We start from the raw sequence: 27,994 nt of genomic DNA on the forward strand, positions 1-27,994 counted from the left end.
ACCTCTGAAGCTTAACATTAAACAGAAGGGACAAATCTATTTCAATTAATCATGGCAACAGTGGGTATGAAATGTCTGCGTTAAGTCACTGTGCTAATCCAAGGAGGCGAAGGTTGCTACTCTAATTTGAGACAGTAAGAAATAAGGAGGAAGTCTGCATCAAGGAAATGAGTAAAGTGAATGCTATCAAAAGTTGCTTCCATGCATCCCTCTTAACACATTAGTATTCTGCATTGCTTTCCTAAAGGGAAAGCAGTGTAATTCCAGCTGGGACAGAACAGTGCCCCTTAGTACAAGCTTGCAGCACTGATCATGTTTAATTCATTGATATATCAGTAGGCCACCTAGCTTCAGGATCCTTCTGCTCTTTTGGCATATATCATAGGCTATTGCTTTTTAGGTGCATATTTGCTTTTCAAATAGGTAGAAGAAATTTGCCTACTGCAGATGGTCAGTTCATTCAGACTCATTTCTCAGCTTGCATGTATAAGGGCAGGGAAGCTGAGCAATGAAATAGTATTCTGAGCCTCTCTTTTATAGGTCATCAAGAAGCAGGTTTCTGAAAGATTAAAATGTATTTTGTAGCTGTAATATGCCATATATTTTACTGCAGTGTGGTATGCTAATGAAATGACTGGTGAAGCTTTGAAATATCTGATACCCATTTGTGCCAGTCATGACAGACATGTACCCTGTACAGGGGTGTCATGGGTAAAATTCGGAGTGCATCAGGAGAGTGAAATACTCATTTAAGCAGCATGATGTGCTTATTCTTTCTGTACAAATATATTTGAGAAATCATGTTTCTGGTGTAAATAATTCCAGAAATGAACATAGTGTCTCGTAAACGTTCCACTTCTGTAGCAAGTACCTGCCTGGGGTTAATTTTCTAGTTTAGCAAGAATGTCCTTCTTTCACTAGCTGGTGTCTAAGTATCCTTTATAACTATGCAAAGATTGCCTTTGTTATGAATGAATTTTGCATCAAGCCTGACTTCCAGCTTTTGGACTGTCACAGGCAGAAGCCTTGTGTTTCTCCTGTCTGCACTTAAATTCCAGCCATGTCATGCCAGTGTTTTATGAATGTGTGCATAAGTACGTGTAGATAAGCACTGACACACTTGCAGTCATTTTCAAAGTGAATCCAGAGTGCTGCTAGTCAGCTGCTCTCTGCACTCCAATCTGGGTGTAGGTAAAAGTGAGCTGGCTGGGTTTTATCTGTGGCAATGCAGAGAACATGAGAGTACAGTGAGGAAGCAGACAGATGAACCAGCAGAGGTGTTACCTGTGCTTTGGAAGGGAGGTATTATATCTAGTCCCCTTTGGACAATGTTGGTGTTCCAGTTGTTTCAGAGGGAATCATTTGTTTGGCACGGCCAGCCCAGGAACTCCACTGGTACAAAGGATGCCAGTTGTGATCTGTCTGCCTGGAGTTGGTTCAGTGCAAGGATCACGCTTGAAACATTGAGCTAAGATAAGCAGAAAACCTGACCTGTGTGCCAATTAAAAGTGAAGTCAATTAGCAGTCTCTTCTCCAAGAATCTGCAGTATCTTCCTAATCACAGATCTGAAAGCGCCTGTATTTAAAGAACCTGACTTAAGTTTTTCTTCCTCCTGCACTGAAGCAAGTGGCTGGCTGACTGGGTTTCTATGAAACAGATTACTTGAAATCTGTTGAAATTGTGTTATTTAATGATGTTAGGGCATTGAGAGCCACAGAGAGGCAAATTTGTTAATCATTTTAAATCTAAATAAATAAATAGTCACAGCACGTGCATTATTTCCATTCTGGTCTTCATAAATTACCCTTTCTTGCGCAACTCCTCTTTACTCAGTGCTGCCGATAGAAAGATTCTCACTGACTTGGTAGGGTGATTTTAAGAAATGAGTGCAAATCATTCCATGCTTTCTCAACTCTCCAGTAAACCTAGAAACAGGAAAGTATTGAGCAGAGGACTTTGTTGATGTAGAACACACGCTTGAGTAAAGAGCATTGTGTACAAACACACGTTTTCCTGCGAAAACTGGGTAGCTTACTGCAGTTCTGTCATGAGTGCCTTCTGGCTTCTTTCTTCCCCTCCCCTCCAGCTGTTAATTATTCTTCTGGTTTAGATCTTAAGGGAGGAATTATTTATCTTTTTCTATTTCTGTTTTGGTGAGACATTAACAATCTCTTACTAATTGCCTGTGCTAATTAGCTCAACAGGAGTTGCATTCCTGCTCTTCTAGTGGAGCCGTGGAGGGAGAATATGGAGCAGAAATAACAGTCACTTTGTTGTCCCCTTGTTATACAAGATGCACAGAAATAGAGTAGATCCATGCAGAAAATGCTGTAGTCTGTAGGAGTGTAGGTGCTTTGGGACATTTGCTATCCTTCTGTGGAGAAGTTTGGGGTGTGCTACAGGAGAATCAAAGCTACAGCTTTGATTCAGTGTTTACACAGCTGTCAGACTCTCCTGTGTACACTGACACAAAGCAATCACGTACTCTTTGGAATGGAATATTTCAACGTGAAGGTTTGAATGTTAGAAAAGCATTTGTGCATAGAAAACCACATTGGTTTGATACGTGTCAGGCATTCATTATTTGTCATGAGTGCTTCCAGGCATCTGCTGTGCTACCAGTTATTTACAGAAGGAAAATTAGAAAAGTTATCCAGCAAGTTAGAGTATAATGGAACTGAATGAAACGTAAGATTTGAGTGTGCAATAAATAATAAGATTATTTATTGAAAAAAATTAAGTGCTTCTAACACTTATCTAATAGAAAAGATTCTGCAGTGGCAGACATAATAAATGTGCCTTTTCTGTAGTGCTATTTCCATCAAGACATAAATCCTTGCTAAATAAGATGACTGAAAGAAAGAATGGAGTTGTGGAAACGCATGACTTACGAGAAAATGATATTAACTATTCTAATGTAAAAGAATTTCTCACACTTCTAATGCTGACCTTTTCCCACTGAAATATGTTTATGTCACTTGTTAGTTGTTAATAGTTTCAACTCTTCTGGTTTTTGATTTCACAACTCTTTATCTTGAATGTGTATCAAAGTAACTGAGACCATCTTCTGCAGTGCAGAAGACTGATCATTTTTCACATGTAGACGTAACCGGGACACATGTCTGTCCTTGGCATCTGGGTGCCTTCCTACCATTAATCTTCACAGCCCCCTAAGATGGAGATTGGTCTGCATACTCCCCGGGTAACTTAAACAGAATCAAAGTAGCTTGTCCAAAATTTAATCCTGGTCAGATTGAAGTTTATAGGAGCCAAATACGTCACTTGGCCGACGGCATAATTTCATTCATTGTGTAGATGAGAGTCTGTAATCAAGAGTCTGCACAACCAACAGCCAAATCACTTCCCTGTGACCTGGTTGCTGATTCTTCTAATGTGTTTAGGCCAGGCTGGAGCTCTGTATAAACCAGTGTGAGATCAAGTCTTGCTTTAAATGAGGCCAAGATGGTATTCTACCTTCTGCTATTTTTGCCTTTATAAAAGTCCTCACAGCAGTTCTCTAACTTGGAGGGGGGAAAAAAAAAAGAAAAAAAAATAATACATGTGTGTATGTATGTATATATATATTTACTCGTGTATTTATTCATTGGAGAAGTTTATCTGACGTTTATGACCTTGCTATAGACAAGTAGGTAAGTCTTGTGCTAATGTTAATTATGGGTAAAGGCGTTTATAGAGATATTTAAAAGGTTACCCTTCCCAGAGGAATAATCAGGGCACTGTCTGCAAAGTACTGAAAATTTAAAAATAGCTAGTTGAACAATACATTGTAGGAATGAATAGGCTATACAAAAAAAAAACACATTTAAAGTCAAGACTGTCTGCCTATTTCTAACACAATAAAGAAGGGGAATATTGACATACTGGCTCTAATTTTAGATGCCCTAGTAAAACAATGTTTTGCTACATAAGTTTAGGGTTTGTTGCTGTTCCTGTAAAGATTCTGCAGTAGCTTTCTCTCAATCTTTCTCTCTCTCTTTTTTTTTTTTCTTGATGCTGACTGCTACAATACAGGGGCCAAAATACTCCAGTGTATTAGCAGGCTAAGGCCAAGGAAGCGTGTAGTGAAGCACATCATTTGCAAAATGAATTTCTGGCTCTTGCATACCTCTCCATGATGCATTCTCCTGCATTTTATTGCTTTGTTTTCCTTTGCTGTGAAAGCAAGGCATGAGGTACTGAGGATGCAGTGGGTAAAGATGTTAATTGAGAGTAGAGCAATCCTCTTTTGAAATGGAGACCATTCCTTATGTATTTGGATACTGCCCTGGGAGTGGCATGCTTTGGATCAAGGGGGCAGAGGGAATTGACTTGTTGAACAGTAACCAAAGGAGAATACATGGAAGAAGACTGAGGCTGTAGCTCTCATTCTGTAGTGCTATTCCTAGTACTTCCCTGGTCCTGGTTCACTCCTGCACCAAGTCATTCTTACTCTTTTCGCTGATTGCAACACTTTGATTTCTAGACCAAGATGCAGGTAGCCATCATTTTCTTTTCATCCAAACACATTCTAGCTGATACCCAATGGAGAGATTAGACCTGAATGGGACTCGGGTTTCAAGACTTCAGGAACTTTGCTGCTGCAGTTGGGATAGGTAATCAATCTTGGGAATGTCTGCAAGACACAATAAAATCAGTTTGTGTCAAGTGAAACAGTTTTTTTGTTATTTATTTTAGGTTCTTTATTTTGCTATCCTTCATTGGCATTTCAAAGTCATTTCTAGGAATGAATCAGTATTATTTTCCATTTGAAATTCTGCACTTATATCTTCTAACCCTAAGTAATAAATCCCCCTCTGTGAATGTTTTTGAACTAGGAATTTTGTTTTGAATCAGCCCTTTTTCCAGCAGCAGTTTTAACTTCAATTGTTCAGCATTTTCCAAGGGTATCATCAAATAGTTCCTGACCAGCTATCTACAGTGTCTAATAAGGCTCAGATGAAGGGATGTGCTTTCCAAACCAGAGCACATTTTATGTGCAGACTCTGTGCTTTCATATTTCACAAATATTTCACCAATAGAGGGATTTCATAAGTCTCTTTTAACTTCATTATTATCTCTTCTTTTTTCCCCCATGTTTGTAAATCCTCATGAGCAAATGGCTCTTCTGATAAAAGGACAGTAATAAAAAAACAGGAGGACTCCTAAGTAATGTTTGACTCAGACTCTCTATTTTAGATTGCTGTGGCTTTTTTTGAGTCATTATCTATTGTATTTTGGTATCTCTTTGTGTTTTACTGGCTATTCAATATATTTCCCACAGGGACTAGTTCTGTACGTTTCCTGTAGTGAAGACTATTCAAAAAGCCTATAATCCTCTAATAGTTTATAGCAAAATCAATTGGTATGCATTGGAAAACATTCTCTTCTGCTACATTAAAGGAAAATGTGTGTACAGAGCTGAGAATTTGTATTCATAATGAATTTTTTTTGAAGTTAGAAAAGCGTGTGCTTGTGTAATTGAAGGTTCTCTTGTTCTGCTTAAATTTGCTTTTTCCAACTCTCTTTAAGGATAACTCTGTCACTTTAGTTTAGCCATGAAACTTTTAGGACTTTAAACTTCAATTTTAGAGTGAGATCTCCTGTTCCACACCCTGCGTTTTGTGTGAATTTAGCTCTGCATTTTCTAAGTGCCTGCATGGAAGTAATTAAGTGGATGATTGTTGTGTAACAGTGCACAGCACCTGCCCGATAGCACATCCTTGAGTTAATATTTAAGAACTACTGCAGCACCCTCAAGTGGCGATGCTGATCTGTATTTACGATTTTTTTCCTAATGCTTTATTTCTGGGTGATGATTCATTTTAATGTTTTGGGCTGACCCGACCCGGTATTATCACAGCCTGCACTCCTTTTTCAGGTAAAGCTCCTACTGAATCCAATTAATGACACTGGAAAATGCACAGAGGGCTCAGGAAAGTTTTCCTTGGATTGTCAGATGATTCTGCGTAGGGCATAAAGCATTCGCCTTACCTGCAGTAACTCTGGCTTTTCTGTCAGTTGTGCTGGAATAAATAATGTTGAGTGCCCTACAGAAAGAGGAACCAGCATGCTGGGGCTTTTTCTCAGGGCTGCAGTTGCGTGTGTTTTAAGAGGCATCAGCAGTGCAAACCACACAAATTACTTGAGCGCTCCTCATCAACAGTGACATCTGTTGTAATGACTGAGGAGGCATGCTCTCTCTCAGTCAAGTTTTACTAGCTTTGTTCTGAATTTCTATTACTCCAGGTTTGTTTTTTTTTCTTCTTTTTTGCCATTAGCTATGTATTTTAAGCAGGCACAGTGCTGGACCAGATGAATGGCACAGGTTTGGGGCCCCTTGCTTCCACAATTAGCAATCGGCATCTCTCTCCTGATGCTTCTTTTAATTTCTTAGATTTCTTAGCGCTCAGAGAAAAGAGAACCATTACCTCATACAATAAATGGCTGTAGCATGAAGTCTGTGCACTCTCGTGCCCCTGGTATAGACTTGCATGAGCAAATCATTTAACTCCACTGGTCCTCAAAGGTAAAACACCGACAAGGAGTTTTATTTCAGAAGTTTACTGTAGGCCTAATGGATGTTGTCTCCACTTTAAGGGCCTTAAGTGAAAACAGATATCAAGATGCTTGCTCTCATGTCACTTGTAATGGTGTGTGCAGGGCAGAGGGCACAGACAGGTGGCGGTGGGAGTGCTGCCTCTGCCCCAGAGCTGCTTTGTGCAGTGTCTGCTAATGCTGTGGCTTAGCAGGATGGCACAGCTCCTTATTTACCACTGCTGTTTCCACCAGGACTGGTGTGTTTTCTGCATCAAACTCAGCACGCTTGACAACCACTGTAAACAAAACAGTTTTATTTTTAGGGAGTTGAAAGTGACCCAGGCTTTTATTTTTTAAATTACATTCTCATCCTATTATTAAGAAAAATGTAATTTAATTTTTAAGTAAAGTGGTTATTTCTCTTTTTACCCTCTCTCTGAGATACTTGATATTGGAAGTAGAAATCACTGGTATGTTATGCTTTGTTCTTTCCTCACTTCATTCTTTTCCTCTTCACTCTCTCTTCCCATAGAAGATTCACATCATTTGAAGTGTACCATCTGGGCTGTCTTGCACGCAACAGACTGCATTGTGTTCACATGAGAAACAAGTCAAACAACAGCAGAGGGCAGGGTCTGAGAGCAGTGAGTCTCCAAAGGGATATAAAGAGATGATGTCTATTTCTAATCTAAAGTAGATAATAGACAAAAATAATGCATGATGGAGCATATTTGCAATAATGGCTGTGATCTCATCTTAAAGGCCCACTGTCAATTTAGAAGTCACACTGTGAAGATATAAGGATTATATATATATATATAAAAGGCACTACCAGTAACAGTTATAGAAGAGCATATGAGAGATTGCTTTGTAAACTTGCCTTAGGCTGCTCCTAAAATAAGTGGAGAAGTGCCATCAGACCTCTCTCACTGTGGTTGCAGCTCTGAGCTGGGATGTATTGGCAGCCTGCATTGCAACTGACCCACAAACCTACTTTAAAACATTTGGGGGCACATGTGAGGCTTGTGAGGTGGAAGAACATGTGGCTTCTCATGCCTGTTAAACTAGGTGGCCTGGCTAGGGAATTGCCTGTCTCAAAGTGCTTGTGGCACATGGTTGCATATTACAGAAGATGTATTGTCAGAAATAGTGGTAATGCATTTGGAACAGGCTGCCCAGGGGGCTGGCGTGGTCCTGTCCCTGTTGGGGCTCAAGAAAACAATAGATAGTCACAGTGATGGATGTGTTCCAGAGCAGTCACAAATATAGGTTGACTAGATGATCTTATTGGTCTTTCCAACCTTAATGACTCTGATTCTATGGGGAGCTGGGGCTTGGAGCAAGAATCCCAGTGGAGTCAGCCATTAGAATGCTTCTTGGCCCTGTACAGTAAACTCTAGGCACAGGTGCATTACAGAAAAAGCGTTGCTTCTCTACAGCTTCCTGGGAAAAGCAGGCCAAGGATGAAACTGTTGGTCGTTTATTTAGAAATAGGTCTTGATGAGTGTTCTAAAAGTAACACTATTTTGGGCTTAAAAGACCAGCAAATTGCAAAGATTTGAGCTCCTTCTGTATATTTTCTTTCATTTTTAACACAAAACACTGAGTTTTTCAAGGTGAGGAAGATGCCTTTGACAGTAAAATCCCAGCTCGTTTAAATTTTTATATGTACAATATGACGTCGCATATTCCAGCCCAAACAGTTTTGGCCTTCTTTGGGGTGACTGTCCCACTTTCTGGATACATCATCTCTGTTTTCCACCAAATGTTTCCACCTCTGACAAGTTGTTGCCTGCCTTTGTCATCATGTGCTGCAACTTGTGCTCTGTGCTGATGGTCTTGTATGTGTGCAGATGACACAAGTAGGCCACACTAATTGTTTGGAGGTGTCATCCACTTCCAAAAATACCAAGCAAATACCAGTGTAAGAATTTGTTCCTTTGGATGGAAGCTCTCTTTTCTCAGTAAAGGATATTTTCAAGGAGTTTATTATCCTCAGAATCAATAGTGAATTCTGTTTTACTGAGTTACTAGATGAGCAAAGATGTGTTCAGGTTGGTGAATTATGGCTAGAATAAACAATTCACACAGAAGATTGGTAAGCTTTGCCCAGTCTCATGAAATTGAAGGAGGTTTTAGTGTGGTTATTTATTTGAGATCATTGAATACGGCCTGATGAGGAAGAATTTCATGATGGTTGAACTCGTCCAACCGTTCTATGATTATCGAGAACCTTAAATGGCAAATGAACGATGCTGCTGTTTCTGTCTGCATGTTGCTGATGGAGGTTCCTGTAGGTGTAACAAACAAGTGGACTTCCAACAGAAGTTGTTACTGCCTGAAGTCACAGTGGCTTCTTTTTTTTTTTTTTTTTTTTTCTTTTTTTTTTCTTTTCCTGTGCAACAATTGCTTTCAGTTCTGGTGCACTTAAAGATTGCAGTGCTGTGTTGCTGAAGTCTTGTTGATGTCATCGCTACAGAAATTGTGATGGGCTCAAAGGTTGTTTTATGGAGCTCTGATGCGACATTTTTAGCTGCCTTGTTGCTGCTTGTCTGCTTTGTGGAGAGGAACAAGAGGCTCTGAATGCTGCTGTATTCTTGCATAACTTGAAGAGCATTTTAGATTTTTTTTTTTAATTGAAAGGCAAATCAGACTTCTTTCAGACTTCTGAAAATATCAGTTGCAGTCAGAATTTTACAGGATTGCCTTTGCCACAGTTATGCTCAGATCATTATGAAGCAGTCTGTATTTTCTCGATTAGCAGAGTACTGAATGGCTTTTGTCATTACAGTAAAATTATTGAACACCATACCTGCTTTAATTTGGTGCACTTGGCATTCTTTTATGATTCCTTGGCACATGCAAATAAATATACGTATCAATCCATGTCTAAGTTAGGAAGTACTAAAAGCACACATGCCGTGATTCAAGGGTTTACTTGTTTCTAGCATTACTTAGCAAGCTAATAATATCTACACTGGCTTTACTAACAACTAACAATCAAATGCCCCTAAATTTAGCTACATGCAGAAAATATATGAAGATGAATGTGAATGTCCACTGGAATTGTCCAAAGCAGTGGCTTGTATTGATTATGCCATCATTTATTTGATTTCAGTAGTTCCATTGTATTCCAGTACCTCGAGTTAATAAATACCTTTGCAAAGCTGACCTCAGTGTCTGTTTGACATACTTTGAAAGCTGTGGTAAGGTTAGTGGGAAGCACATATGTTGATGAGTTAAATTAAAGCACATCCCAAAAGGTGTCTAAAATGAAAATCTCTCTTTGGGTACTATCTGGTCTGTTGATACTACACAACATAAACCTGTGTTAAATCAGCAAGAATGTATTTTATTCACGTCCTGTTAGTATTCCACTCTTGTCATTGTGCCACCCACCTCTTGAAAACTGAATACAGTGTTTGGACAGCTATTGATAATCCTTTATATTTTCTGTTACCTCATGGCAGTTGACTTAAAGCATTACTAAACCTTCAAGAGAGCCTCAGTTTTTTTAGGCACTGCATCACAGTGACAGACAGATGAATTGGATGACTGGAATATTTTCAATTAGAAAAACATAAATGAACTAGTAACGTTTTTGTCCTAATCAGTTTATGAAGACGAATGGGTAGGAAAGAACATACAAATAGTGAAGTATCACAAGCATCAACCAATATAAATTAGAGTGAAATTTGAAAAGGAATTATTTATTTTTAAGGTGGTTTCAAGGGACGTTAAACAGCAAATCCAAAACAGTGTTCCATGAAGTCTCTGCTTACAGACCATTTAGTTTCAGATGACTCAGGCTCGTTAGATGCTTTCCTGTTCAGTCCAAATACATCATGAAATACCTATGGAGGCAGTTGTGTACACTGAAAACTGCCCTGAGAACACAAGCTCTTCCCTGAATGCAATTCCGAAGGGAAATAGGAACTGGGCTGAATTTAACTGAAGATTTCAAGACGTGCAATCCAGAATTTATTCCCAGAAACTACCCAACATGCTCACAGAATGGAGTTTTCAGTGCTCTTTGTACAACACTGTAAATGGAGAATATTTCAACCTGTGACTTTGTGTCACACTAGAAGAAGAAACTTTATGCTTGATAGGCCAGGGTGAAAACATAGGATTGGAAGAATATTTTGTTATCCTGGTGGTAGCTAGCCTGAGATGTCCATCTTTCTCCATATGCTTGCTTCTCTGTGTATTCATATTTCTCTCTGGGTTCTTTCCTTTAGCTCCGAGAGTCTAAAACCTAAAATTGTGTCATTACATCCCCCGGGGCTTTTATTCAGTCTATGTTCTTGTTCTTTTCTAACCAGCCAGAAAGCAGTCAATTTAGTGACAGCTAGTCCGAAGAGTAACAGTTCTGCTTAAAGGAAATCTCTATATTGTAAAGAGGAGGTCCTTAAATGAAACCTTTTTGTCTTGTCTGTTCCTTTAGAAGTCCTGGCATGTATTTGAAATGCTGACTGGTTAAATCTCTTCTGTTACTCTGTGATTTTGAATGCTCAAGTGGAAATACAGAATTCCTCCAAGGTAAAGAAATTCTGTATCTGTCTGCTACTCCTTTTTATAGTGCTGAATTAGAGAGGAATGTTGTCAGCTCCTCTCAACGTGAGCAATTGAGGATGCAGTACATGGATATAAGGTGGAGCAGGAAACTTGTGTATCTCCCTCACATGTGTAGCTGAGCATTATCTCTTGTCTCAATATAGAGTCCATATGAAGTAGCTGATTGAAGGGCCAGGGGATACTTGTGCAAAATGGTTGTTATTTTGATAGGCTTTCAACAGCCTTCTTTGCCTTTCTAACACTGAATTTATTTCCTTTTCTTACTGATAGCCTCTTTGAGAGACAGTATTAATCAAGCAAGCTGGTTGTTGTCATGGCATATCTGATTCAAACATCAAATACTGGCATGTTGCAAAGCAGAGAAGAATGTGTATGGTGACCAGTGCAGCAACATTAGCTGAGTCTTGCCTGGCTGCCAACAGCTCTTGTCACCCAAAGGAAAATGTATTTATCTGTAACTTTAGTGCTTAACTTCCTGGCTTGTCTTGAAGATATGAAATTGGGATCTCATTCTAATTTTTCTCAGACAAAGCTTCAACAGACAGAATATTCATTAAGAAAAGAAAGTCTTCAGTGCAAATTACTCATTATGTTTGTTGCAGTATTAGGTCTAGTGATGGGCCAAGACCTCACTGTGCGGTACAGCTGTTCAAATGTGTGCATCTGAACCTTTTACTTGTTCATGCCTGCTGCCAGCAAAGTGTAACTGTTGTTCCTGAGCACTCCCTTCTGTATCTCTTTTTCTTCCTTTTCTTTCCCTGCACCACCTGCGAATTCATAAAAACTAGGGATGCGAGAGACCTGTTCAGTCATATGGTCTATCCTTTTGCCAACTGGCAGGATAATTCCTTACAGCACATTTTCTAATGCCTTGTACAGGCTATTTATAAATGTTCTCAGCATTAGGACTTTCACCCATTTCCTTTGGGAACAGTCATGCTCACACCACCAGGAAGAACTTGCTGATATTCAACTGTGTGTTCTTGGTTTCATTCAGTGAGGCCTAGGCGAGCAGTAAGAATTCTGATGGATCAGATCACCTCTCTTCTGGCTGCAGAGCAGAATGTTCATCCTCCAGGTGTTGGAAGCATCCTCTTGAGAGGGTAACCCTTCTGAAAATCCTCTCGTTACATGGCTCCAGTTAACCTTGTAGCACTGCAGCCCGTATCTCAGTTTTCCAGACGTCTTGGTGCTTTGCAACTCTGCCAGCTGTGCTCCATTTCTTCTCTTATTCTTCGACTCCAGTGGTCATCCTCTCCTTTCTCTCTCATCCCCCTCGGTATGTTACTGTGTTCATGCCTTTTCTTGGTACTTCCACTTTTCTTTCTTCACTGCTCACCCTCAATCCGTCTCTTCACCTGACCAGCCTTTTCTTCCTGTTCTACTCTGTTTTCTTCCCAAAACCTTGTATCCTTTAAGCCATCTTGCCTGTTATTCCCAGTGCTTGAGTATCAATGTTTTCTTGTCTCAGAAGGAGCCTTCATCTACTCCCTGAGTTATTCTCAAAATGCCCAGAAAACAAACTTTTCCAGCACTTACCTTTTTCTGCTCTGGCAAACTGCTTTGTGTGTTTGTTTAGGTGTTGGGTTGTTGTTGTTGGTGGTGGGTTGCTTTTTTTGTTTTTGTTTTTAGGTTGTTTTGTTTTGCTTTCTTATAATTATAAGGACAGGAGGATTAATTTTTAGAATAATCTCTGTGATGCCAGAGAAGTTCACATTTTTATGTCTCAGGTTCACTTGCTGTCCAATGCTGCATTTCTACAGAATTCACTTCAAGAGGCTACTGGCACAAATAACGATATAAGCAAGTAAGCATACTAAGTCAGCATACTAATTCCACAGTATATAATGTCCCTCAGTCTTCAGCAGCCCTACTGTCACTTATCTTGACAAAATTATATGCTTCCCCCAGCACAAGCATTAGATCAAAATGAGCGATCAAGTGTATCCTCAGGGACTGCTGTATTGATGCATTTTGTCACAGCAAAGAGACTTTCTGTTCTGGTTTGGTTTGTGTCTGGCTTTAGATGACAACAGACAACAGATGTATAGATGGCATAAGCCCGAGGCCAGTAGAGATTCAGGAGTTGGAAGTGTTTATCTTGGCTAACAATAATAATAGGTGTTAAAATGTTGTTTCTGTTGTGCCTGAAAGTTGCTATTATAAAAAAGTTCAGAGGGGTGTTACACTTGTGTTAGTAAATATCTATTAACTGTACTGATAACTGTGGTCATTGCAAGAGCAAATAATAATTTGGAGCTTCCTGGAGAGATATGAAAAGATAATCAGACCCTTCTAACATTCCTTTAAAAGTTAATTGAAAAAGGATTATCTCATATTTTAAATAATAAAAACTGTACTTAAGCTATTGGAAAAATTAATTTCTGTTAATAATTTTCTGTTAAGCAGCTGCTCACATTTCTCTTGCCATATAAACCAGAAATACGCTTAGTTCTTTGTGCAGCAAATGTGCTGTTATTTAAATGACAAGTTCAGAGTTTAAGCAAACATAAATTGCTTAGTCAAAACAGAAGAATGGAACATGAATAACTGCTCACAAACACTGAATTCTCTGACATAATTTAACAAATATATATCCGAGAGATGTACTGCTCGATTGCTTCTTTGCCAGTGCTGTTCTGAGATGTCTTGTCCAAAAATAAATCTTTTATGTCTAGTTTTAAAGGCAGAAGGGTCTGGGTTTGACCTGTGTTTGCAAGTGCTTCAATAACATTGCTCAAATGTGGGGATGCTGTTTATTTATACAAGGTGGAAAAACAAAGTGTCATTTTTATCTGCGTGCTTTAGAAATGTCAGTAAAACAGTTATTTTGCCACTGCCAGGAAAATATCTTAAGCTAACACACTTTATTTTGATGGAAATGTCACTAGTTAGGAATGAAACCTCCTTGCAGAACTCTGGATACTGAATTAAATATACAACTAAGAGGCACTTGAGAACACTGTTGGTTTTGAAATGCCTTGATTTCTGTCTTGGGAACAGATTTCTATCTGTTTGCAGGAGCTAAGGAAAGGATTTTATTACATGTAAGATGCTTGTTTAAGGACTCAGATCTTAGCTTTGCATTTCTGAACTACTTCGCCTCTTTAAACGTGTTTCACTATGCAAGTTGCTCTGTGCTTAAATCTCACTTTCTGCTGTGAGGAAGCCACAGTTATTAATGTAGTGATAATTCATTGCCGTTTACCATTCTATCTCCGTGCTTCTGTGTTGCGTTTGCTTTCTTTTTAGCATCACGCTGTCTGCCATGCTTTGCCGCTGCGCACACTGTAAGACAATGTCTGGTCACACAACCATGGCATTGTAGAGGACTCTGGGCTCCAGGTTTTGCACAGGTAAACAGCAAATTAACCATGGAATTGCAAGCAGAACACAGGGCTTCCAGCACAGAGCTGTGACTCAGGAATGCTAGGCTGTGTCCTCCCCCAAGAGGTGGACAGGTACCACAATACATGCTCAAAGGGGACGAGCTACATCCTGAGATAGCTTTGTGCACAAGCAGGTTCCAGAGTCTCTAATGAAATCATCCGGTCCCCTATGACTCAGAGTAATCCTCCTGCTTTCGATAACGTCTCTGGCAGACCAGTTCTGGCGGATCCTGTTGCAGGGAGTTGGTTATTCAAGATATTTCTGTGTCTCACTGTTCGCTCAGCCCTTCTGTGTGGGGTCACGCACTGTAGCAGGGCTACAGGAACGTGGGATGCAGTTCCCAATGGGAACCTTATCATGCTATGACTTTGCTTCTGCTGTCCGTGGTCTATCATGGAGAAGAGAGCTGGAGTCGGGAAGACCTTTAAATAGCTGTGATTATTTATTTCAGGGCAAATGAATCACAGCCCAAAGCTGCATGATCAGGGCTTTTGGTGGATGAGGATCATTTGGATGGTGGTTTTTCACTGAGCTTTTAAAGCATTTGACATTGCAGTTTTATGTTCCCTTAATACAATTTTCCCATGAGTTGTGGATACACATACATGAACAATATGTGTGTGCATGACTAGACAAACCTGATTATGTGAAATCTTGAATCTTAGGAATTAAAAGCACAAGCAGAGTGCATTTGGAGCTAAACTGATCCTTCACGGTTCGAGCAGAATGTTCTCCTTTCTTTCTGTGCTTTCTTTGAGACCTTTTAATTCAGACATTTAATCTTTGGTGTTTTTCTGCCTGGTGTTTTAGTGCCTTTTTGTGGCTTTCTTTGATTATTCCCTCGTGTCCTACTTTTCCTTAAAATCAAAAATATATTATTTCTTTTAATTTGTTTCTCTTATTCCTTTTTTTTTTTCTTTTTTTCTTTTTTCTTTTTTTCCCAGCTGTCACCAATTTTAAATAGTCAAAAAGCCACTGTTAATGCAGTTTAAGATAAACTTTAGTGGAAATTTCTGTCTGTATTTGTGTTAGTGTGTAGTTAGTTAGCAGCAGAAACATAACTAAGAAGGGGCCAAGTGGAAAGTTACCTCTGTTGTGATGCATGTTGCTGTGACATAGAAGCTAGAACTTCAGAGCATTGTGTGTTCATCTCATTTTTTAATTAAATGTCAGGATCTCAGTTCTGAAGATCAAAATGATTCCTCCTTTCAAGTTCCATCGGAAAGGGGACAGAGCATTTGTTTGTGTTTTCTCTCTCTGAGATAAGGCTCTCTTTTCATCTAAATGTTAAGACTTTTCATCTCTGACTTTGAAGACATGAATAAAAAGCAGCAGATGAAACTGTTTGGATATAAAGAGATTTTTGATCAGACAGTTGTTGAAATCATTGGGAGGGTGGGGGTAGCTACACTTCAGAATATTGTACGTAGGATCTACTTGGTTGTGGTTCGATTTTAAGATGATGGAAGAAATTGTGTATTTCAAAGACGATATTTTCTTAGTAGCTAGAACTTTAAGGATAGTGTTAGAAACATCTTAGCCCATCAAGTCTGCTTGCTGAAGTATAATCAAAACAGTTCACTGATGTGAACTGTTCACATCAGTGGATGGGAATGGGCAAGATCTAGCTTATGCTAGATGTGCTTCCCAGAAGAGGAAGGGAATATCACTGGCAAACCCAGAGGTCAAAGAGAAAGGTTTTGCTGTGGGAGAAGAAGAGGGGACAGCAACTCTGCCACTTGCCACTTTCCTTTCAACCTAAGCATCTGTTGCTATGGAAACCCCGGAGCCTAATGCTGGAGCAACAAGGATAGTCCCCGTGTGTCCCTATACGGAGGAGCGGCTGGACACCTCCAGCCCACTTCCCGCTGCCCATCCGAGCCCGCGACCATTTTCTCCTTCGGGAGCGTTGATGAGCGGCCGCTGCTCTCCGCCTTGAGTCTGCACGGACCGAGGCAAAAGGGATGGCGATGGGGCCGAGGCGTGCTGCGGGCGGACCCCCGCCCGGTCCCAACTGCAGTTCAACCCAGCCCGGCTGACCCCGGTGCCGGGACCGCTTGTTTATCTCCTGCTTCTCCTACCGGGAGCCACTTTGGGCAGATATCCACAGAGGGGCGCTGAAGCACGTTTTAATGCAGCAAAAAATAAATGAATTAATACAAAAATAGTAGGAGATAAGATTTACCGGATTTTTTTTTTTTTTTTTTTTTTTTAAAGCGGCAATAATAACGTCCAAAAACTCGCAGCCTCCCTTTCCCAATCACCATGCAGAGGCAGGGGAAAGAGAAAGAGGAGACGAAGGGAAAGGGACCGGTGGCGGAGACCTGTGGGCACGGCTTTGGGGCGGACCCGGGGCAGGGGAGGGCACCGAGGCGCCTTAGCTCTCCTTTCTCTTGCTCCTTTCCCTGCGAGCGGCTCCGTGCTCCCGGCTCCCTCCAGCTGCTGGTCCCTCCTCCCCACCCTTTACCTTCCCCACCTTTCCTTTTCCCTCACCGTCAGGTGTGTCTGTTGTGTTTTTTCTTTTTTTCTTCTCCACTCCCTTCCCCCCCCCTTTTTTTTTTTTTAAAGTTGTTTCCCCGGGAAAGAAAAAAAAAAAAAAAAAAAGAGGAAGAATAAAAAGCAGGTGCCGAAAAGGAGCTGTCTGTAGAAGAGCCCTCCCTCCCCAGAACAACGTGCTTTGAATGAGGCTTCCCAGCCTCTTCCACTCGTCTCACACACGCTGTCACTCTGCCTCTCGCTTTGCCCACTGTTGGTATGCGACCTCGGAGGCGACTGCTCCGCCACCCGAGCCCGGGGAGCCGCTGACAGCCAGCCATTGAGCCAGCCCCCCTCCCGTGGGTTTTTTTTTTTTTTCCCCTCCTTTTGCAAACACACACGCACACCCCCAAAGCATATTTAACGCTGATCCACTCAGGCGCCATTATCGGGGTTACGTCTGGGAGTGTTTTGGTTTTCTGTCTCTGTCTCTCTTTTTTTTTTTTTTTTTTTTTTCTTTCTTTTCTTTCTTTTTCCTAACACTGGATGGTGCAGCATTCCCGTGGCCTGTGGTGTTTCGGCTCGACTGCGTTTTGTTATTCATTTCTCTCCTCTCCCCCTGGCGCTCCCCCTCTGCCTGCTCTCCCAATCCCCCCGATCTCTCCGGGCACCAAGGAGGAGCCCGCACTCTCTCTACCACCGATGTGGGACTGAGCCTCCCCCGCGTGTAGCATGCTGTAGCCAAAAAGGAAGAGAGGAGGGGGAAAAGAAGAGAAAGAGGGAGAAGCGGCTCTCTTTCCCTCCCTCCCCCTCGCTTCCCGTGGATTGACTTCATGGCTTCGCTATACCAACGCTTCAGTGGGAAGATCAACACCTCCCGCTCCTTCCCCGTCCCCCCCGAAGCCAGTCACCTCCTGGGCGCCCAGTGCAGCGAGGAGGATGGCTCTGCTGGCAAGACCCCACGTCCATTGCAACAGGAAGGCAGCCGGCCCCGCTTCCAGTACCAGCCGCGAAGTGACTGCGAGGAGGAGGATGTAAGCGCCAAGTCGCTCGCGGTCGGCTCCGTTCGGTTTCGGGCGTCCCCATCGGGTGTGTGTGTGTGTGCCCCTTTAGGTTTGCTGAGGTGTCCTCTCTCCCAAGCCGGTCTTTGTGCTTCTCTTCTTCCCCTGAAATGCCAAGAATGAAATGGGACGGGGCCAGAGCAGGGCTCACCCTCCCTGTGCTGCCCCGTTCCCTCTTTCCTTGTGCGAAGTGGGGCTGGGGGCCACGAGGTCAGCGCATTTGAAAACAGTGAGAGCGAGTTCCGGCCATCTCCTTCCCAGCAAGCTGACACTTTCCTTCTTTCCTTTCCTGTTTTTTCTTCCCCCCCCCCCCCCTTTTTTTTTTTTTTTTTTTAAGTATTTATTCCATTTTTTACCCTTTATCGCTCTCCTAGGACAGAAGTCTACCTAGTTCCTTCCTCCCTCCCTCCCTCCTTTCCCATCAGCCTACCCCCGCCTCCAGCAGCCTAGCCTCGGGGAAACTTTTTAACCCCTTCATATCCATCTCTGGAGCTCTCCCCTTTCCCTTCTCTCTGCCCCCACATGAGCCCCTGGAGGAAGAAGCAAACTTCAGCTGTGCACTTTCACCTCCAGCTCTGCCTCAAGAGCAAAGACTTCAAAGGGTGCATCTGCATATCGCCTTAGTAATGAGTGACTCATTCAGGCCACTGCTGTGTCTGATGGAGTTAAACTTGCTCCAGTCGTTGCACCTAGTTCTCCTCTGAGGGTAAAGGGGATCTAGGGAGCGGGGAAGTGCGGGCGTCAGTCACTCCAGGTGGCTCCCCATAGCTGGTGTAGCTCATGTGGTGGTAGGTTTGCAGAAAATGTTTGGGGTGTTTTGCCACTATGGAAGCACACAGAAGGAGATGCAGATGTCCACAGTTGGGAATAATGTTTGTATTGGTTGCAAATTCTTCTTGTATGAGCAGGACTTTGTGGCAAGCTTCAGCTCTGGCTGTGTAAGCATTCCCAGGAAAGGCACTGCCTCAAGCTGAAGTAGCACCCGTGGCTCACTGGGAGGAGAGAACTGTGCTTGAAGGGAAACTTCCATGGTTTGTCCATTAAGTGTCTGACCGCTTTCCCACCCCTTTGTTAAAACTTTTGTGCTCTGAAGAGCAAGTGCACTTTTACCAGTGAAAAGATTGGTATGCCTTAACCATGTAGGGATGATTGCTGCTCTGATAGCACTGAAAGTAATAGGAAAATGAATTTAGTTTTCCTTGTGAGCCATTAACTGGTGATATTTTTGGCACTTCTGTTTCATGGCCCTGGCTGCGTGAAGCCTGTCTCATTTTCAGGGCACAGGAACCCACCGTGGCCCTTCTCTGTGTGACAGGAGACGTGGGGTCCTTCCTGGCAACAAGCTGGGCTCTAGGTGTCGCTGCAAGCCAGCTGAGTGTTGCTGCCAGGGCTGGGCTCAGACACATTTTCCTCATTATTTGACTGTTTTAATTTTGCTTTCCTAAGTTTGGAGACAGCAGATGTCTGGACCTGCATCTCTGATCACCAGAAGCGCTGAGCCGAGAAGGAAAGGATGCAGTTTAGCATGTGCAAGTGATTTTTGCTGACAGACTCCCAAATAATATTTAGAACAATAGTATTAAACTACTACCAGAGTAAAAGGAGAGTGGGGAGTTGCTTTTCCTTTTTTTTTCTTTTTCCCTCTTTTTTTTTTTTTCTTTTTTTTTTCTTTTTTTTTTTTTTTTTTCCCCCTACGGGTTTGGAGGTGACTGGAGAGCACTGTTGTGTAATATGATCTGTACAGGGATAAGTGCTTGCCTAGGAGTTCCCCACCATGAAATGCAAAAAAGATGGTCAGAAACAGATTTGAAGTGACATACAAACATGTGAGAAACTCTTGCGGATTTACATTTTAAGGGGACAACATGTCCGAGAAAGTTCAGTAGATCAGGTTGGGCAGTTCAAAAGTACCCCCGTGCAGCAGAATTTGGGCAGCTTAGGCTTGGGTGTTCTTTTGGGTCGGAAGGATGCAGAGGGGACAAAGCGAGTGGACATGGCCTTAGTGTGTGCTGCAGGAACGGGGCTCCCCGTAGGAAAACAAGGGCAAGGAAGGGACAGGGAACGGGGCTGTCCGTGGTGCTGAACCCGACGGAGCCGCCCCGTAGTGCTGAATTTGACCCGTCCCGCCGCGAGGGAGCTGTCCGTGGTTCTGAACCTTCTGGGTCTGGCATCTGCGTGGTCACGGCAGAGAGTAGGGTTTCTCTCCCGCTCCCGGTGGCAGCAAGCAGGATTTTCTTCTTCCCTTGAAGAAGCAGACAGGTGTAAACACCGAACGTGAAATCTCCAAGGGAAAGGGAAATGCAAGGCAGGTACTGTGGAAGGACTGTGGGAGAAGTGCAAAGAGGCAGTCACTTTGTGCAGGGTACTAGGAGCATGTGATGTTGCTTATCATGGGAGAGGGTTTAACAAGATGGCATAGGAAGTTTCTTTCTATGGTGGTTGAATTTCAGATTTCAGTTTTACACAGAAATAACAATAGCACATTCATGTTGTTGATCCTTAAAGATTGCTTTAGTAAAACGACTCAGAGCTTAGAAATGCAGAAAGTTTTGTTGCTTGGTCACACTTGAAAACAACAAAACAAACCAGAGAACTGCATTATTCTGTTCTTAACGTTGTGTGATTAATAGTCAGAAGAGGACTGAGATTGTTTTATGTGTTACTGATGACAACTTTCCACAGTGAAATGTGTGTGCAGCATTCAGTACTCTTTGTTTAAGCACCAACAAAAACCTTAATGCAGTGCAAAAGATAAGATATTGCCTTGAAGGTCACAGTACTGTTAGTAAGCATTTTGTCTATTGAAAATACCACTGGTGGAAAAATACTAGACAAAACCTACATGTAATTAAAGAGGAAAATGTAATTATACATACAAGATAATTATAATAATACAATGTGATATAAGATAAACATAAATATAAAAAATATTCATTGTATGACATATGCTAACTTCACTTTACAGCACCATTAAGGTGGGTATGAAAACTTAGTCTTTGCAGTATGAAATATGGCAGTGTATAAGCCACATCATTATTTGGTATTTTCACTAGATTTTACAGTATTTCAAATCATAGGTATAAGAAAAAATATACAGTGGACCTGACATATAAACAAAAACTGTGTTAAGAATTGTGCTTTTTAAAGGTTAAACATTAGTCTGATCAGAAAACCAGGTTATCAGTGGTGAACTACATAGGCCTTGTATGAATAACTCGCCCCCAAAACAAACAAACAAACAAAATCCAACAGCAAAAAACATTTCCTGGCTGGCTATGTGGCAGTGCTGATACTGAAGTTAATTACTGCAACAGCAGTAGATGAAATTACGATATTATTTTTATTTTGTTTAGCTATAGATGTACTTTTTCACTACCTTTATTTAGGTAAGAAGGATGTCTCTGAAGACTATGTAAAACCTACTATGGTAACGTACCAGAATGTTAAGCATTTTGGTAACGTTATTCTGCTTCTACATTGATAAGCTTCATGTGTTCCACATTATACTGTGGAAAGGATTTTATCCTAGAAGTTGACTTGAGATTTTGTTCCCATAAAATAGAGCTTTTTCATTTTTTCCAAGCTTCACACAGTGATTAATGAGTTTAATTTTTTCAGGCAACTGCCAGGAGGTGCTGAGTAAGATGTATCATGCTGATTGTGTATAACTCTGCTCCTTTTAATTATTGGGATGATAATAATGCATTAATCAAGTACATATGAAATTCAGCACTTTTCTCTCACACAGAATATCGATCTATTTTATAGGGCGCTGACTATAAAATGATGATTACGAAAGTTCTTTTTGAATTAAATTTTGTATGATAAGTTAGGCGTTAAGAATATGAAACTCTCCACTGGAACATAAAACTTTCATCTATAAAAACCCATATGCTGCTTTCTTACCTGTCAGTTACTTAGCCAAAACTCCTACTGGATTTAATGGGAGATTAAACCATAAATAAAAGCAGCTGAACCTACTGAACAAAATATTAGTGTGGATATTCTTCTCGATTTTGAATAATTTAATTTCTTGCATTTGCTTAAAGCTATATTTGATCATATATTACACTTTACTAATTTTCAGATTGGTTATTCAGACTGATTCACATTGGGAAGCTTTTCCATTCAGATATAAACAGTGATAATTTTGAAATGCTTCAGTAAAACTGTGTTTCCTGCTAGCATAAATTAAGGATTAAGTATATCAAATATCAGTTGTTAATGGAATGAATCTGAGAAAGAGAGTATCACAGCTATTAGTGTAAAAAATTGTAACTTGGTATGTCAGACTTGCTGATGCATGTAATTGAAAGTGTTAATTTTCCATTCATTATTTGTCTAATATAAAGAGGTATTGCTTTCTGAAAATGTGTGTCAAGGACAGTGTTTCAGAAAGTTTGAGTGCCGAGTAGCAGACAACAGGCATTTTTGTCTTTCCCAAAGAGATGAGAGATTTGATTTAATGGAAAGTTTGACTGGACTGCAGGAATTGTACCATTGTCCTAAAATAGTTTGAATGGTACCCATAAGTCTTGTCCATAGATGTGAGCTACTGTGTTTATTTACAGAAACCACTGTTGTTTTAGTCTGCAAGAGTCTCTTGTTCTGCCTTTATGTGGTGCTTTTTTCTTTTTATTTTAATGCTAAACTCAGTTACCAGCAGCCATTGAGATTTGAAGGGCTAAGATTTGTCTTTTCAAAGGAAATGAAGTTGGGCCCTTCTGGCATTTTGTAAGCTCATCTTTTGAAATTAATAACAATTACAACCTACTCCCCCAGAGAGAAATTGTTATAAGCCTTAAAAGTGTGAGTGTGTGTGTGTGTGTGTGTGTGTGTGTGTGTGTGTATGGGCTTTTTGGCTTGTTTGTTTGTGTCTTTTAATTTGCGTGGAAGCTTATCACATATATTTTCAGTCATTAATAGACACTGATTTGGAAGTTATATGATATTTATATTTTACAGGTTAGCTATATTTATAATTAAACCATGCTACGATATTTGTTACTAGCTTTAAATTAGGCTCTACTACTGCAACCTTTGCTAGCCGTGATGACAAAGATGATGCATGCACTAAAAAAAAAAAAGGTCAGAGAGAATGTATTTTGAAGTATTCTTGACTAATTGTGTCAACAGGTTGAATCATTTATCTGATAGTAGTGAACTATTCAGTAAGTTGGATGCCTCATTTAGAGTGCATAGCTCACGTTATTGCTCTTGAGTTAGTAGAAATTGGGACAGACACAGCATAAAGACACTGAGCTCAGAGTCAAAGCAGCTGGTGTGGTTTTCCAAAAGGCTTTCCAAGGTATGAGGTGAAAAGAGCCAAAAATGTGTGCTGCTCTCCATTCCTTTGTATGTTTTTTGTTTTTTTTTTTCAGAGAAGGCAAGAACAGTTGTAGTTCTTAGGGTGTTCATCCAAGCTTTAAAAACACTCTTTGGGAGTCAGAAGATTTTGTACCTTTAAATGAAAACATTTAAATTCGTGTGGGGTAATAAATTTATGCTTGTCATCTTTCAAATAATTCTTCCTTGAAGAGTCACTAACTTCAAATTGATTTTACTGGGATTTTTGCATTATTAGTGGAACGATTCCCAGGACGCTGCAGTGATGTACGTGCATTTTCATTACATGACCGAGGGGTGGCAGTGTCTCTTGACTACACTCACTGTTCCTACAGAGCTCTTGGCATCTCTTTGCTTTCATACTACAGTACCAAGCAATCACTTCCTTACCTACACTGTAGAGTCATACCTACACGGTAGAGATATTTTAAATTCCTCATTGGTTTCTTTAGGTTTGATTGACTTGCTGAAAAATTAGCAACTCTCTCTTTCACCATCAGGGAGCAATGCTTGTTTTCAAAGCTCAGAAGAAAAAATGATTTAGCAATGGTCTTGAATTGAAGTAGCAATTTAGCAATAATTTATCAGTGGTCCCAAATTGATATATAGGGGAAAGAAGGGAGAAACAAATCTTTTTTTTTCTATGGAAATGCTTGGCTCTTTTCTTGTAAAGGAAAATGAAAAACAGCCTTTTCTGAAACCCTCTTGTGTTCATATTCAGCTGTGTATCTGTGTACTTTACATGCAGTACATGTAGATGATACAAGTTTGTAAACCCGGTTTGTTTTGAAACTGGTTCACGATGCAATCCAAATTTAGATATTAGATATAGAGCTCTCCACAGCTGTTCCACCTGCAGAGCATTTAGAAACTTTCATTTCCTCTGTTCAGTGTTTATTTCTCATCTTTTTAGCACTTCAGGTTAGAGATCTTCCATACTTCAGTTTGCTAAAATAGTGCTTGAATGTCTTACCAATGATGACAGCAAAGAGTAACATAGCAAGTTCCCTGGAACTTAAAAACTAAGTGGATCCAGATAGAGATGAGAAGAGCGAGATAGATGCACATGTTGCAAGTGGTCGGTTAAAGCAAAGACAATCAAATATGTGTGGTAGTATTAAAAAAGGCCAATATTGTGAATCTCTGCTGAGAAATCTTTACAGATTTCCATTGAGCATATTTTCGAATTGCTTAGCACTTTGCATAGTGTAAATTATTTTCCTCTAAGCAGGGTGCTTGCTAGTGTAGCTCTGCTATTACGTAGACTATTCTACCAAGTGTTGTCTCTGTGCCTTTTAAAACTGGATTTAACGTTATTATCTTCACTTTGCAGTTGGAAAGTCTGAGACTGAGATGACATGTTGCCTCAGAGATGGTGTGTCTCAGCTCAGCAGCACTGACAGCTTGCTGTGGTTCAGCCCTGTGAGCCATTGCAATTTCTGATCCTGGGCTTTACAGTCTTTAAGAAATAGTTTCAGTTATCACTAAAGATGTCCTTACAGGTGTCACACTAATTGCAAAGTCTTGCACATCTAAGTCTGTTTTGTGTCTAGCCATCATTAGGAGCTTACATGAGACATTTCACATCTCTGATATTTTCCTCTAGCTGTTCTAGGTTTTGGAAGCTTTCTTTGACAGAAAGATGATATAAAGCATCCAAAAGGAAGGATGGGAGTATCTTAATACTTTCACTATGTAATACTTGGGCAGGGGTATGAGGGTGTTCCTTCTAGATTTGTCAAAATTATGAGCTCCAGCATTTCAAATAGATTTCATTCTAGGCAGACCTCAAAAGCAAATGCAGATTTCTTTCCGAGCTTGCTATCTTGGACATGCAGAGACAAGTGAAATGGAAAAGCTGCAGGGGGAGATGCCCAGTAACCTTAGTTCTATTTATGCCACAGTCATTAATTTTATTGTGTTTATGACAAAAAAGTATGTCTGTGTTTGTTATTTTTTCATTGAAACGAGCTCCAGTTTTCCATGAAAGAAAGTAGCTGTAGTATTTTATTTAGAGGAGAAAAGAAACCCACAGCGACTGAACAATTACAGATGTTATTGCAGTCTCCAAGCTGTAGATCTGAAGACACTTGGTGAGTGAAGCCAGCAGCAGGTTTTTGCAGGATCCCTATGCCTGCTGCTTTCCTGCCATTCTGGCAGAGGTAATAATGCCCAGCATATGGGCAGCAGCAGGAGGCCCATTACTGCTTGTTTGCCCTTCTCAAGGGTATAACCAGTGGTTTGCAGAGCCTAGCTGTAGAGCTGTGTCTGTAGAGATGAACTCAAGTGTTCTGCAGTGCCTCTTGCTACTGTGGAGTAAAAAAAGGACCTATGTCTGTAAGGCCAGCTTCTGGAAAAAGAAATAGTGTGGACTGTTGTCAGTAGCAGAACAGACATTGGTATCTGTGCAGGGGAAAAAGCAATCTGATAGCTACTTTTAGTAGGATGGTATGGGATGTGGCTCTAGGGTCTGCAGCTCTTCCCACTTACTCCCAAGACTCCCCAGTGCCTTAACAGCAACAGAAATTGTAAGAACTGTAAGCCCAGCTCAGCATTTCCTCTCTCCTCCACCCTAGCCCTCCCTTGGCCCGTTCGTCATCACAGAAGTAGAACTCAGTTTTGTTTGCACTGCAAGGATGCTGCGAGCCAGTTCTTATTCCCTGTTTATCAGGTGTCTGCTGGGCAACCTTATCTCTGTTCTGGTGCCAAAAGATGATCTCCCAGCACAGGCTCAGATGACTCCTCTCCAGTTGCTTTGTACTGACCTGCCCTCTAGCACTGCAAAATGCAAGTCTCATTTGCTGCTTGTCTCTCCTGGACTCTTCCTGGGGCAGGCGAGTCAAGTTATCTCATACTCCAGAGGAACACAAGGAGCCTTGAGCAGAGAGGAAAGAGGATATTGACATCTGCTTTAAGTAGTGCTTGACCCCTTGCATAAGAAAGCAATTGACCTAAGATAAGTTTACTGCATACACAGCTCTGAGATTTGCACAGATTGTTCATGGGATTATGCTTCATGTGACTGTAGAATCCTTTATTTGTTTGTCATTTATTGCTAAATCCTTCCTCATGTTTCTGGGTAATCTATATAAAATGTGGTTTGTCTTGGGTTTTGTTTTTCCTATTTCTTTTAGATGCCAGAAAAATAAAGGTGATATACAAAAGACATCTATCACAATGTTGATAGAATTGCTGTAGAAATCAACAATGCTGTTGCCATAGATACACAAATGGTTTATAGCGAAGCAAAGATTTCCACTTTTACTGGTCTTGATGTTAGGCGTAATGAATGCAAGTAGTTTATTGACACAGATCATCTTTTTGTTTTACATGATTTTATTTTATTTTAGCATATGTAATTCCAGGTACTGAGGGGGCATCTATAGAAACACTGGAGTTATTGCAGTGTTTCACAATGGTGCCTCTAATAAAGTGGGGATGCTGAATAGCTGCTTCCTTCTACTGTGAACTGTAGCACAAATAGCACTTGTCAAAACACATACAGTGATTCATTGCAAACAAGACTAATTGATAAGGACTGACATAACCAATGTTTTGGATCACAGGAACACAATCTATTTTGCTTGCCTTGTTTGCTCTCTGTGTTTGAGTTCTGCATACTTGGAAGAGGCTTGTTTAAGGAATAGATTTCACTGATCTCTGAGTACATTCCTAAACTTTCTGTTTGAGGTGGCATGGATCATTGGAATGGCTGTTAGGGAGATCTTACCATTCTTAGGTCTGCCTGCTGAGTGAATTTCAGATAGTTCTGTATCTCTTTGGGGCAGGAACTGCATCTGTTGGATACCATAAAGAAACCAAGGTTGTGACTTCATTCATGTCTTCTTTGTGGTAGTGAAGAATTAAATAATTACTGCTTCTGATCTAAAGCTTTGGGCTGAAAAGAACCCATAGTAACATGAGATTATTAAAAATTAGCAGTGTGATCATTAATTCTGACAGTGGCAACATTTGTGGCCGCATTGCAAATAAACAATCCAGGCCTGATTTTGCTTGTTTACGGTGAGCTAGAGGTCTTTCTCATTATAATGTCTCACAAGCAATTCCAGAAGCTGATAATCACTATAATACACATTTTTCTTTTAGCTAAGAAAAGCTAATAAGCATCTGTAGTTTTGAAAATGTCAGATTGAGCCAAAGTGCATGCAATTAAATAAGGATAATGTGGCAGATAATAAGAAGATACATGATACTGGATGAGCAGTTATCATACTGTTGTGCTTTGGCTGCTAAACTGCTGTGTGTCATATAAAAGAAAGCAGATGTTGGTTGAGGGAAAACATGTCAGAGATGGAAATGTAAGCTAATGTGATGAAGTGGCAAGGTTAGCCCTGGGGGAGTATCAACATGCACGTTGGGCTCTTGATAGATAGATAGAAGAGTTGTCTGGGTTAAAAGTCATGTCTGTGGGCTGGTGGGAAAGGCTGCTCAGGAAAAAGTATGGAAAAGAAGATGGGTAGAAGAATGTTATTTATAGCAGCCATCTCTAAGGTTTCTTTATTCCTGTTGTGAAAGACTCTGTCTTGTGTGTGTGTTATCTGGGCTATTCTGTCTCCTGTAGCATGTTACAACTTTTCTGAGATAA

General features: G+C 40.7%; 1 protein-coding gene across 5 annotated transcripts in view; it reads left to right on the forward strand.

The window, feature by feature from the left end:
• The window catches only part of DPP6 (dipeptidyl peptidase like 6), a 486,394-nt gene that overhangs the window by 103,490 nt on the left and 354,910 nt on the right, over window positions 1–27,994 (forward strand). Inside the window, exon 1 of one of the 5 annotated variants that reach the window (XM_052692602.1) lies at window positions 17,361–18,015. The exons of 2 other annotated variants lie outside the window; for them this stretch is intronic. In XM_052692602.1, the coding sequence (XP_052548562.1) occupies window positions 17,815–18,015 (201 nt within the window). In that variant the 5' untranslated portion in view covers window positions 17,361–17,814. Of the gene's footprint in view, window positions 1–17,360; window positions 18,016–27,994 lie in introns of those variants that run through there. 2 more of the 5 variants (XM_052692598.1, XM_052692597.1) reach the window with 2 other exon arrangements.

Source organism: Tympanuchus pallidicinctus, unplaced genomic scaffold (genome assembly GCF_026119805.1).
Source record: "Tympanuchus pallidicinctus isolate F22 unplaced genomic scaffold, pur_lepc_1.0 scaffold3, whole genome shotgun sequence".
Classification (NCBI taxonomy): Eukaryota; Metazoa; Chordata; class Aves; order Galliformes; family Phasianidae; genus Tympanuchus; species Tympanuchus pallidicinctus.